At 37.5% G+C, this 14657-nt stretch overlaps 1 protein-coding gene across 1 annotated transcript; it reads left to right on the top strand.

Moving 5' to 3' along the window:
- The first annotated feature begins 504 nt into the window (after nt 1–504).
- On the top strand, nt 505–1370 carry LOC111391336. The gene is made up of 3 exons (XM_023016533.1): nt 505–726; nt 784–1207; nt 1312–1370. Exons 1-3 carry the CDS (start codon nt 505–507, stop codon nt 1368–1370), a joined length of 705 nt encoding a protein of 234 aa, XP_022872301.1.
- Nucleotides 1371–14657: the final 13287 nt, after the last annotated feature.

Here is a 14657-nt window from a genome sequence, read left to right as displayed (position 1 = left end):
TACCAGGTGAGGATTCGTAATACTTTCTTTCATTTTCAAGTGGGTTAGACATATGAGGTGTTTTTATATGTAACTTACGTTAAATCCTATGCTTGTACGGTGACATAAGCATAAATACGATTGCCTATCTTTCCAGTTCCTAGCATGCATGTCTGCCTTCACGCATCCTCCGTTATTACTTCTCAAACATACTTGTATGTGGCACTGCATGATATGTTGAACTTGCACCCCTTAGCACACATAGCAACTCCCAGTGAAGTGTCGACCCCGACACTTGACTCTCTATTTTCCTCGATAGTTACCCTATCATCCCTATTTGGACATCAACCGTCGGTATCGACAGATGTCCAAAGACAGAGTGTCGATACCGACGTTTGATCTCTGTACTTCTCGACAGATCACCGTTTTCATGATGTTGCTTCCTTATACCGTTAGACATTATACAACATTGTTTATGTTTATAATCTAATCCCATGGGTTTTGTCAATGCACCTTGCAGGGTAGATGGACTTTGAATTCCTGATTCCAGAAGTCGCACGATTGCGGGTCCACATTTCCCAACGCAGCAACTTCAAGTACGTTAAGACCGTGATAGACCATTTTGACGAGCGGCAACGCGAGGACTTTCGCAACTTTCCCCTTGGGTATCTGGCTGATGTTCCAGACATTCAATTCTCTGTCCAACTAATCCAACAGCTAGTGTTTAGAATAGTCTACACAGAAAAGGTGAACGAGCTTTGGTTCAATGTGCAAGGCTACTTGATGAGATTCGGTCTACAATAGTACGCTGCTGTGACGGGGTTAAGATGCGGTTTATTCCCGAAGGGGGACGATTTCGATCGGTTGATTGAGAGGAAAATGTTGAAAGAAAGGTACTTTAAGTCCAATGATAAGATATCATTGGCACAACTACAGTCTAATGTTGCTCGACCATCGACAACCCGTGTTGATTGCTACAAGCTAGGGCTGGTTCTAAATGTCGAGGAAGTTTTCAATGCTCCGGATAATAATGTCAGTATCCATTTGCCGACACTATCAATGATCGACGACCTGAACTTCTCTTTTTCCTACCCTTGGGGTAGAGTTGGATATAGGCAATTATTGCACGGGTTTCGTAGTAGCTTTGCAAGAAAATTCCAAAAGGCCAAGAGGAGGAAGGAGAAAGAGATTACATGCACGGTGCACGGCTTCCCCCATTGCCATACAGGTGCATACAGTTAGTAACATTATCATAGCATGCATGATTTACCCCTTCGGTAGCATTACACCTATAATCTTGGTAATTTGAATGTGTTTCTTTTGTTGCAATAGGTTTGGGCGTACGAGGTGATTCCGGAGATTGGGGAACACTTCAGTCAGTGAGTCGGTGAACGAATGACACGACTTCTTTGCCGGTCCGCACGAAAGCAGCCAAAGCACCGTACATACGATGCATTTTTCAATAATGTACAGGTACAATTTAGACATGTGTTCGTTTCCCCTTTACCATCTCGTGACAATTTGCTACGTTCTCATGTGATTATCATAACCTCATTTTTGTAGCTGCATGTGTACGTCACTCTTCGCCCCACCGATGCAGAGGCTGAGCAGCCATATTTGTCTACTCTCGTGCCGTACGACGATCCCTCGATGCCTGTGCTTGATGACATTGTGAGCACTGTGCTTGTGCCGCAGTTTCATTCGTTGCATGCCGATATTGGAGTTGGTGGACAGTCGGGAGGTCAAGATTTGGATGATAGAATCCGTAGTGGACGAAGTGGTGACATTGAGACATCCGGAGATGATGACAGCGATGGGCAGTCAGGAAGTGATCGCGATGGCGACGACAGTGATGATCGCGATGGTGACGACAGTGAGGATACTGGTGAGTCTTTCTCCTCTCCAGCGGCACCGGTTCCTTCACCAGTGCGAGGGCCTACGACACACACACGGCTAGTTGGAACATCTGCTTCCAACTTGACCAAAGGGGAAGTTAAGGAGCTGTTACTGGACCAAAGAATTCTCTTCGAGATGCGATTCCGGACTCTGAAGCTTGAAATTGAACAGCACGTGACATTTGAATGTACAAGACTCTGTGAGTTCATTGCTGCCCAAGTGGTACCACCCCCTACCACTGCTCCGCGCTCAACGGGCACCATTGTCTAGCCCGGTCCTTCAGGTTGTTCACCACAAGATATGAATCTGACATGTGCTATTTTGTTTTATTTTCTGAAATTAACCACGGTACAACCATTCCCAACGTATCGGTTTTGAACACTTGTTTCGTGTTACAATTGGATGTAGACGTACATGGACGAGGCACAAACCCATTGCCCACTCCAATTGAAATATGAGTCGACACAGGACATTCACAACCTCCAGGTACGTGCGTTATTCACGAGCAATTCTAAACATTTTATTGCCTGGACGTTGTATGATGCTTGAGTTGGGAAATGTAATGTATTCTCATTATGTCACTGTTGCTTTCCAAAAAAAAAGCATACAGTCCTTCATGCTCGGACGAGGGGGAGCTGCTTGTAGGAACTGAAGACCTACTAGGTATGTGGGTAATTCATGCACAAATCGAAACATGTTATTTCATGGACTATGCATGTTGTGAAACTTGACATAACAAATGTGCTCACATTATTTTACTGTTATTTTCAATAGAGGGAGCTAACATTGTGCCATGCCCGGACACCGAGCATGAGCCATTGCCCACTCCAATTGACGAGCAGCAAGGTATTGCGTCAATTACGAGCATTTTTTGCAATTTTATGTCATGGCATTTGCTTCCTTTGCCACTTCGTGGAATGTTATGCATTTACATGTGTTCTGTTAATAAGATGGAGCTGCCACAAAGCCCTCACAAGCGGTTGTGATCATGGTCAGCGATGCAGAGTTCGACGGTTGCAACGTCACAGATGGCGAAGGTAAGTTCATTGCATGCGTTACTAGTGCGTATAATACGTCTGCTTAGTGGACGTCATTTACGGTAACTCACTCGGCCCGTTCCATTTTCACGTAGGTGTTGTCGCTGACGTACCTGTTCCCATCCCTGTACCAGAAGTCGGAGGCAGAGTTCCTACGACGAGACGGCACTCCGCCCGACTGCGACGTCCCGCTCCTACGACGAGGACTTCATACACGAGGGGAAGGGGAAAGACAATAAAGAAGTAATTGTGAATGAAGTGCCGGGACGGCAGGACGATGGGGTTGTTTTTGGTTTTGCCTTGCCGTTAGAGGCGTGCAGATGGTGAACGATGTTGAGGAGAACAATTAATCACTTGGTTTTACGTTTATTCTAACATTGACGCTTGAATGACTCTTGACATGTGTTTTGGAATTTTGATGCGGGCCTAACATTTTGCCTTGCCGTTAGTTATGATATAATCCGTGTCTACTTGTGATCACATTTTGTTCTACTCTTACAGGCCGGATAACTTGTCCATGTCTTATATTACTTGAACAGTCGGAACGTAAGTTGACATGATAAGCGTTGCTTCTCACACTCATACACTAACCTGCTTGATTATTTTTCTCTTGCAATGTTCGTTCTCGTCTCTTCGCATGTATTGTACTTCGTCTAATGTGTTTAATCAATTTTGAGATACGTTCTCTGCATATTTCTAATACTATGTTATCGTTGAAGTTAGCTTTTGAAAATAATCTTTGCATTCTTCAATTATTTGAAGCTGTCCAAGTTTCGACTTGGTGTCTATTTTACTTGTCATCACCACGCATTTAATTATTTTCCGTAAGTGCTCTTTAGCGAAAATAGGATTTATTCCTGGTAGTACATTGTTAATTGGCAACATGTTTGCGGTACGACCGAGCTATTAGCAATGCTACTTTTAGTTTAAATTAAATGTTATCTGTTATTCGTTTACAACATAATGCACATTTTTATTTCATTTTCCCTAGGAAATGTCATGTACACCTAAAACTTCTGCAATTACGGGATATTTGCTGCTTCATTTATGCCATTTCATTGGAGGATGACAGCTTATCAAGGTAACCCATGTTATACTTAGCACTCTTTCATGCTGGATGTTATATATTGAACGTTCTAGTACTATAATTACAAAAACAAAAAATGTCGTTATAACATTTACATTGTGAACAAATCTGACAACTTGTTGCAATCTAAATGTATGGCATATTATTGCAATATAAATTCAGCGGACGCCTAGGATCACATGCAATTCATATATATAATTCTTTATATGTGTCAGTTATGACATAATTTTTGCAACCCAATTAATGTACCATAAGTTTATGATCACATGCAATTCAAAGATAAGAACTTATTATTCGAAATGTATGGTATATTTCAACTACGTTAATGTACCATAAGCTTAGGATCACATGCAATTCAAAAATATGGTTCGTCATACTTGTAATTCATGGCAATTATGGGCAGCTGAAATTTTCCATAACTTAAGGATCACATGCAATTCAAAGATAATTTTGTTTCAAATTTATAATTCAGGGTACATTTTTTAATTTAGGTTGCAGAGATATGAGCTCGTGCAGATGAAGTTTGGGTACGAGAAACGAGGCTCTGGTGCACTTCCATGGAATGTGACGAAGAATGAGATAGCATTCCTTGGTGTTGTACAGGCATATATTCTGTCAACGGCCCGCAGGGATGAATTTGATATTTTTCCGTACTGTGTAATAGTACCATCTACTTCAAACATTTTTTGTGGCATTTAGTCGAAACTGTTAAGTATATTTGAAATTTATGTACAACAACTCTCCGTTTACAATGAAGGCACTTGACTCATACTACTACGGCATACGTCTGCATTTATTTCCAAATTTATTGACCTCTTTTGTAATGTGCATATGCCATTGTAACCCTAAACATGTTTAACATCATAAGCCAATAAAAAAGTGCCCAAAGCATGACAATCGTGGTGCAACTACTACACAACGGAGTTAATGTCTATTTAGTTTTTGTTTCATTCGTCGTGTAACATGTGCGTGAATATAATCTAATCCCATTTTTGTGAAGCACTACAATTACAACCATGGTACAATTGCTGGGATTATTTTGCACAGGGACATTTCAACAGTAGGAATGTAGATTTAGTGGATTGTACAAAGATAATAAAGAGTGTTAAAGGTCATACTAATTATGGGGAAATGAGGGATAAAGGTACTATAAATTTATTGAACCATCACACCAATTGCTTTTCAAATTAACAAGGAGATTGGACTTGGTGGTTGGGTAGATGATGAACATAATTGCTTTTCCTCTTCAACTTGCTTATAAATACAGTGTCACTACATTCTTACTCTTAGACAACTTAGTGGAATAGCATTGTGAGAATTTGTGTCTCTCAACGACACATTTTGTTTCATCAATACTTTACTACATCAACATAATGAGTTCGTCCACAGGAAGTACCGAACTGTTAAACATGGATGAGCCGTTGCCGTTTTCCGGTTCCTCTCCGTTATTTCCAATCTACATTTCCTTAGACGATGAGAAAATTGAACTTCGTACGGGTAGGAGAGCCATTTCCCCTATTCCCTTCCCAAACTTGGAAGATGTTGGGAGTGACGATGGTTTGTCACAAAACGATGTGCTCGATGCGGTGTTCGCGATCGACGCTGCCAATGAGGGGGAGTCCAAGGACGACGATGGGCTGGCATACGTCCCACAAAAAGAGGTAATTATCATCTCGTCTGACGATTCAGGTGAAGACAACGGGGGAGAAAGTTCAGTTGTCGAGGATGAGTGAAATGTCGACCGTGGAGTGTAGTGAATAAGTAGTGTACAGTCCACTCTTTTGTAGGGATGAATTTGATTAATACAGAACCAAAATGTCTGCATAAACATGTCCCTAAGCTGTAATCCGGGTAGTGTATTTTGTGTATAGTCCAGTCCGACCGAACTGCTGAGAATTACAGATTTCTATCTGTCAAGAACGACAAATTAACCTACATCTATATTTTGCACCACGTTTAGTGGATGTTATGAAATACTGTTTATCATGAGCTAAATTCTCTCCGCGGATGACGATGTTACAAATTATAATAAATTTCATGGGTATTGAAGATAACTTTTTTAAATGGGGTTCATCATGCGCGCAGTCCAACGACAAAAGGACAACGTCCCAATTTACAATTCATTTCGGTTACGGTTGAAAATCGTATATTTAATACTGTGTGATTCGTACAAGGTTTTGCCTATTACCTTCAAGTATTTTGAATGACCGTACACTTGGAGGGTTAGATGTACGTGTTTAAAGACATTGTTTCAAGTATGTTACAATTACGTTATATCCCTTTCACAGAATCTACAGTTCATCATGTACGTGAAAACTGATCTTAGAGTGTTGTGCACACTTTCGTCAATTGTCGGGAATCCAGAACACATCTGTCGGGACAGACATTTCACATGTCAGGATGTTGCGTACGTATTGAACAAAACAGTCGTGAATGAAATTCATATGTGCACAGAAGGAAGCCGAACATCCAGAAACGGTAATTATCACAATCTTTATAACATAACTTCATAAGTTACAGTACACTATGGAACATTGAACATACAACGTCGATTATACTAAAAATGTTTAAGGAATTTGTGATACATTAGGGTTTGAACATGTGCTCCGATTATGATCAAGACGAGCACAACGAGTGCATTTCCTGCTCAACCATGCAGACTCGTGTCTTGAACGCTTACATCGGGTCGGTGGTCTACCTGGAGGGCGACATATGAGTGGTGGCAAAATAGGAGTAAATGTAATTAAACTGGGAATAACCCAGTCCACTTCACGTCCAACAAGATATATAGCTTCGTTATACGCACCCCTCCAGTATTCAGATGTGTAATAAGGGGAGCAAAGGTCATACAAAGACTTGCCTCTGAAACAAGCAGCATGAGTGCATGAGCACATGGCATACGGTTTAGTTGGAACTCACGACATGTGCAGGTGTCTTCGGAAAAGTCAAATATGTCCACGTCGTTGGATATTCCAACCTGAGTTAAGTTGTTTGTCAACACATGGACTCGAAGTCTAGATCCACTATCGAATGTCATCCGTAACTCGTTTTCCATCCTCGGCGTCAATACTGTACTGCATTCGGTCGCATTTTTTTTACGTTCATAAAATCACTTCTGCATAGTACTTCGAATGTGTTCAACCAAGCAGGTTATCGGTAAAGAACGAGCTTCTCTCAACATGAAGTTCAAAGACTCAGCATTGTTGTTCATCATAATATTGTAATGGTGGCCAATAAATAGTGCTCGGGACCAAAATGGATAACCTGTACGCTCTAAGTACCCAAGCGCTCACCCTACGAATCTGTCCCATGAGTCTTTCAAAGTTCTCGACCCGATAAGTCATAGAAACTCGTTTGAATAGAAGTATTGTACTTGCGTTGTTGTACTGCTTTATTAGGTTCTTTTCGAGATGCTAGATACAACAACCATGATGAGACAACAGAAACAACTGAGTAATAGTTTTGTCAATGCTCTTTTTCCTGTCTGAAACAAATACGAGATCTTCGGAGTCCTTTATAAGCTCTTTCAAGTTGGACATAAACCACTTCCAGAATTTATTGGTTTCAGCATCCACGATCCCCCATGCTAACGGATATATCTGTTTGTTACCATTTTGGGCAGTTGCCAGTAGAAGTGTCCCTTTGTATGGACCCTTCAGATAACTGCCTTCAACACAAATAACAGGTCTCAAGTACTGCATGTAACCACGACTGCTTGCACCAAAAGTTAGGAAGAAGTAATGAAACCTATTTTGAGAATCGAGTTCTATGTGGGTTACTGTCCCCGGGTTATTCTCTCCTACGACGTGGCAGTATGAAGATAATTTCTGGAAACTGGCTTCCAGTGTACCGTGTAGCATAGTTAAGGCATGGAGCTTTCCCCTACAAGCTTTGTTGTAACTGATTTTCACACCGAACTCACGTTTCATATCACGTGTAATAGCGGTAGAGTCATTCGATCGATATGGAGTATCCAGTTTTCCCAAAATGTGCTCGACAATTACAGAACTAGTGGCATGCCGATGTGCGTTACGACGAAAATCAAGGGAACATGTGTACACGTTGATGAATTTACGGATCATGAAGATTGCAGATTGCTTGACAGTAGAAGCACGTAGCATCCACTTGCAATTATCGTCCACACATACAACGGTTAACATTTTCATGTTTGACCTGCTCACCCGAAATTGGAACTTCTCTTACAAGGCAAGCACATGAATCTTCGAGTACAATTATTTCTTGCTAAAGAATATTTGCTTTTCGACGAGAACGACGGTTGTAATCCACTCATCTGTGCCCAAACTCATCGAATGTGATGACATTGGTTGGTCAATTTCAGCAATAGTAGCATCATCCGTACCATGTAACAGGTTGTCTAAGTGCTCAACGGATGCTGCAGCCTCGATATGGTCAATTGAAGGTGCGGATGCTTCGTTGTTCGACCCACTATGCTGATGATTGAGCTCACCATGTCTTTAAACTCTGGGGACATTCCGTTTCGCCGAATCGGTTCTCTGCACAATTTGCTTCCCTCGCCATGTCAACACTCGGGACCTCAGTTTCCATAATAGTGACGTAGAGTGCAGTCTCCTTATGAATAGATATGTACCAATTTAGGTCCTTATTGTCACGTATCTCTGCTGGAGGTATATTCAAATTCGGGACTTTGAACTTCAATTTGATTTCATTGCGGGGTTCAACAATACCAAGTTTGTCCTTCAATCTTAACACAAGTTCTACTATGGTAATGCTTCTCGGCGCTAAAATGGAAGTCGTTTTGTCCTCTCTCCACTTCCATTCGTTATCCACGTGAACAAAGTCCCCCCATGCGACACGATGAATCTCAAATCCTGAGCCATACCTGAAATGCTGGGAGTACAAAAGTTAGAATTCTGTACATTCATATGTCGAAGGATTTAATACAGTCAAATTGGCGCATTACAATGCTTTGATCCATGAAGTACCAAAAAGAGAAAGCTTTTCAGGTGTAAAATCGGCAATTGAATTCTCTGTCCATCCCGACATTTACTAAATGTCGATTTCAACAGTTAAAATGTCTAACCCGACAGTTTCTACGAAACTGCTCAACAGTTGAACGACATAAGTTTTGGGGAATCTAAAAATCATGTGTTTTACTGTTTCAGGAATTTATTGCAAAATATTAATGGTTATAATCAATTCTCAACTACAATATCAACTGATCTTTCCACACATAAAGAAAGTTTAACACAATGCTTCATTAAATATGGAATTACATATGGAATCCTTCACATTTTATTGAGAATGTTGGTTTTTTTCCCTTTCTAAAATATACAAAAAATAAAATACATCAATGAATAAGAGATGAAATATGGACAATTAATTCTGACCATGTTCTATTACATATTTAAAGTAGTCAAATATGGCATGAAAAGATTTCTTTTCTATTACCTCGCCTTTAAGATTGATCAATGATTTTCCTCCATGCCTTGTTGATAATGGAAGGGGGATGATGATGAAGAAGAAGAAGCTATTTCAACTTCTACGTGTGTGTGTTCTTTGTACACATTCCACCCATTTTTTTAATTAAAAATTCATATTATACAATAAAATATTCATTTCTTTGATGTTAACAATAAAGATAAATAAATAATCACATCACCATTAATTGCATTCAAATCAAGTATTTATTGCTTCTAAAAAGGTATCAAAGGGTAAGATGGACATTTTGTGGGGAAAAAGTGACATTTTTGAAAAAAAAAAAAATTTGTGCAAGACAAAATTTGTTGTGCATTTTCAATTTTAGTGACATTTATGTAAATTCCCCTTAATTTGATCGTTTTACACGAGGAAGGGGAACAACCCGTAAACGTAAGCTTTTTATTTTATTTTTTCTTTCTCAATTATCAATACGACAAAGTGAGTTAATGAAAAATAACAAAGAAGTAAATATTGTAGAAATATATGATGGCGAATAAGAAACACTTTTTATGATTTCTTTACATGAATGGTTAATTTATTGACATTGATATATACTTCGTAATATGTAACCTAAACATTTTTTTCCGTCCTAAGTAAGTAAAAGTTTGATGCTTTATTCTAAACATGATACTATTGTTTACTCTCCAATTAGTCGAGTAGCTTATTTTGACTACGAAAATTGTTTTTGGAATAGTGACATCAACTTGACGTGATTATCTACACAAATATGAGATAACAAAAAACTAAACAAATTTAAAACATAAAAATAGTATCTCTCAATTCAGGTTGAGAAACTTGACATTTGCTAGATAATAAAAAATACAACATTGAAAAATTTTACGAAAAAAATAATAAAAATATAAAAAATTATTTTTCACGTTCTCATTTAATCCCACATAGAGGTGGCCGAGTTGGCAAGGCTTTGTTAGATTCATTTAGACTCGAACGTGGTAAGAGGCAACTAGACGTAGACGAAGGTTGGCTACTTGCCTATTTCAAGTTAAAGTTCGTCTAGCAAGCTCATTTAGTGTCATTTACGTCAATTTTCTTTTCAGATTTGCACTATATTTGTGTTGTTGAGGCTCAAATCTTGTTTGGGAAAAATTATATTATAATTTTAAATCAAAATCAAAATTAATTTAACTACATGTTCATAACTACTATTTACTTATTATTTACCCAGAGTAAATTTTGTAATTATGTAGTCTTTCCCCACAATTAAAGGTCGGTCACGATGCAAGAAATTTAAATTATTAATACGCACAATTTTTATCTGTTTAGCATATAAAGCCGTGCAGAGATATTAATTGACACAAAAGTCAGATTTCTCCGAGGCAATGTTAAGGGGATTACTGTAGCATTCTGGCCAGTTTTTTGTTTATTGTATACGTTAACTAGGTTTTATAAATTGCTTTCAAGAAACTTATGGCATCTACAAAAAATTAATAGCACAAATTCCTAGGTGGAGAATGTAAGTAAATTGCATTTCGAATTATTCGCTTGAAAATGACAAAAATTTATGGTTTGTTAGAGTCAGATGAAGTTCATGATCATACGATTACTTTAGAACTTGTCACTCACAAGGAAGTATTCGAGAATTAATAATGCTACAAAATTTATTGCATACGGAATGAGAGCAAACCTCGAGAGCTTTTCGTAAAGAAAATTGAGATTTTAAAGGTGTGAGAGAAAAAAGATTGACACTAAACTCCCAACCACCGAGGCTGCACTCTCATTGGTTTTTGGTGCCATCGAGAAAATAATTCAACCCGGAAAGTTGTGCGTGTAACTAGAACTTACTTAGAGATGATATTTAAATATTAAACATTGTAGTTTCCTCTTACCTCGCATGACCATGGACATCTTTAGAAGATATATAAATATAAAGTAATTGTTGACTAATAAAGTTAAAATTTACAAAGTTTAGATAAAATACTTTTTCTCGTGTCTTGTGATTCCGAGTGACGTGAAAAAGTTGAATGTCTTATTTTATTGAAAATATCAAAAGTTGGAGGCAAAATGACTTAACTTTCTCACAACAAATGGGGGTAAAAAAAGTGAATTATGTTAGATAGAATTTGAAGCACCCTTATGCCTTTTAATGCCGAATCATATAGAAGAAAATAATGATGCATGTTTGAAATAGAATTGGAAGTTATATGGGATGTGACGAATAAAATATGTTTTGATCGAGTCGATAAGATGTTTATTATTAATTTATTTTTATCCAGTTCAATATGCAAAATGTGTCCTCGTTGATTTCACATAAATGAATTATTTTGTATTTAAAATTTTAATGCAACAGTTATTGCTTCTAAACATTTTCATGTGAACTTTGAGAATTTTTATTAAGGAAGTAGCTTTGTAAATTTGGTTTTGGGCAATACGCTTGAGCTTGTTGGAGAGATTATAATTATAGTTCTTGTTTGAGCTTCATTTTGATGGGAAAAATGAATTTTTGAATAGTGTATTGATGTGAAATGTATGGTTAAAAAATAAGAACAAATTTGAATTTACGCGTAATATTATTTTATTGAAGAATATGTGGTTGAAATTATGTCAAAACACTGTTGAAGAATTCATTTTCTCCAAAAAAAACTGGGGATCAAACAGGGGTATAGTATGTTGTTTACGGTACATAAAAATTAAGCCAAAGTTGTTCATGTAAGAGCAAGAAATTGTGAAAGTAGGATACCCAAAAAAAAAAAAATGAAAAAAAAAAGGAGTTTAGAAAATGTACTTTTGTTTTATGTTTACTTTGCCTCAGGTAAATGTAATAAATACAAAAATGGGTGGAGAAATCCAGCTTTGCTTGAAACTGTGCGTCAAGGGTTCGAATCCTGAAATATGGATCTGGCTCTTGGGTAAGTACAAGTGTACAAGCAGCCTTCTACCCTATACCCTTGGAGGCATAACCTGCGATTTACCTTCCTCACAATGCTCCAGGATAGGGGTGGTGGGGGACCCTTAAAGTTAGAGTTTAACCTTTTAATAAATACAAAAATGGTATCAATTTGTCTTTGTCGACATTTTTTAGAAATAGAACCCTGATACTTATTCATTTTTTATATTGAGTATTTAGTGATGATGTGATTTTAATTAATTTATCATCTTAAATTTAAGGAAAAATTGCAACAAAAGCCTTAAACCTTTGAAATATTAGCACACTTTCTTCAATCATTTGATTTGTTGCAACCGTCACCCATAATCTTTCCAAACGTTGTAAGTGAAGCTCTTCTGGACGGTTTACATCCACAATTTCGTTAGTTGACGAAAAATTTAATTTTGACCACATTTTTAATATTTTAAAAATGGGTAAAACAGCAAATTTCCATTTATCACATTAAATAATAATTAAATTAAAAAAAATTGAAAAAAAAAAAAAAACACCCCACCCCTTTCTTCTTCCTCACACCCCTCCACCCTCAACTCAAACTTAAAATCCAGACCAACCACCGCCACCTCCACCTCAATCAAGAGTCCTGGGCCTCTAATCTGCCATTGGAATCATGAGTAAACTCAAATTTAAAATTGGGATCTTTATCTTTAATGTTTCTGCACATCCTCAATAAATCCGTGCTCTTATCCTTGAGAATTACTTTCCGAAAAGATTGATGCAAATTTCGGACATCCTTCTCCGTGAATCGCAAATATCCCAGCTCTATGCACTTTTCAAGTTCCAGTAGCCTCATCATTTGTTGCACAGAAATTCCAGTCTTGCAAACAAGAGGATATGGACATACGGTTATTGCCGTCCCTCTTGAGGTTTGTATATCATAGTTCAAACACTGAATTTCCCCTACAATGTACTCAAATTGGAGGGACAAGAAATTATACCCTGCAATAGGCATTATATTCCTTCTGGGTTTCATCTATCTGAATTACTTCAATAGCTCATATTTTTCTTTTCCAGTCATCACGTGGAGTCTTCCCAAAATGGGCTTTGTAGGGGTTAATGGCACCAGATTCATGCTTGTGGATAATGGGAATATAGAATCACCAGTGCTTTTAAATGGATGGAATTCTTATTGGTTGATGGAGGAAAGTGTGAGGGGTGCATCGAAATATGGAGTCTCTGATATGCTCAAGAAAGGGGCTGAAATGGGGATGACAGTTTGCAAGACTTGGGCTTTCCGTGATGGTGCTCGACCCAATGATCTTCAGTGGTGGTGGTGGTGACGGTGGCAATGGCAGGTGTGATTTTGGGTTTGAGTTGAGGGCGGGATTTGGGTGAGGCTTGAGAGGAAGAAGACGGGGGCGGTGTTCTTCTTCTTTTTTTTTTTCTCCTTATTTTTTAATTTAATTATTATTTAATGTGATAAATGAAAATTTACTCTTTTACCCCTTTTTAAAATATTAAAAATGTGGTCAAAATTAAATTTTTGGTCAACTAACGAAATTTTGAATGGAAATCGTCCAAAAGAGCTTCACCTGCATCGTTTGCAAATGTTAGGGGTGACGGTTACAACAAATCAAAGATTTAAAAAAGTCTGCTAATGTTATAAAGGTTTGAGGCTTCGCTGCAATCTTCCCTTTTATAAATAACAAAAAAGTTTAAATTTTATTTAACACAAAATCTTTTCTATTTATCTTCAAAGTTCAAACTTGTTTTCTTCGTACCATATAGTTTTTGAAACGTAACAATACCTTTTCCTCTAAACACATCAAAAGTGTGCTGACACAAGATTCATCAAGCTGGAATACATGAAGAAGCGTTAATTATTGACCTAATAAATCACAATCAAATCAAATCAAATCACAATTAAGAAACCATAAGTATATCAACTTTTATTTTATTTGGTAATTACTCCACAAGTAACGAGCTCTTCAAAAGTATGTATATATATATATCCCAATTTTATTAGTCAGAATTATTTCTTTTGCCCTTCTTTTTACTTTCTCTTTATTCTTTCACATATAATTTGTTCTCTATTCGCCTCATGCATTTTTGAATGGAAGAAACAAAGCAAACTAAGAATCTCTTTTAGGAACATGGATTATATAAGACAGAGATTTTTTTTTTTTTTTTTACTTTTAATTTATTTTATTACAATATAGAGCTTGGCTTGATTGAGGAATAAGAACCTAAGTCCAATAATGATATGGCTTTTATGGATGAAATCCTTTTTCAAGAATATTTAATTAAGAGTTATACATGTGAAAAAAAAAAAAAAAAAAAAAAAGTTTTCCCCCTTTTT

Source organism: Olea europaea, unplaced genomic scaffold (genome assembly GCF_002742605.1).
Source record: "Olea europaea var. sylvestris unplaced genomic scaffold, O_europaea_v1 scaffold775, whole genome shotgun sequence".
Classification (NCBI taxonomy): domain Eukaryota; kingdom Viridiplantae; phylum Streptophyta; class Magnoliopsida; order Lamiales; family Oleaceae; genus Olea; species Olea europaea.
Note: the sequence above shows the minus strand (reverse complement) of the source record. Positions and strands in the feature narration are given on the sequence as shown.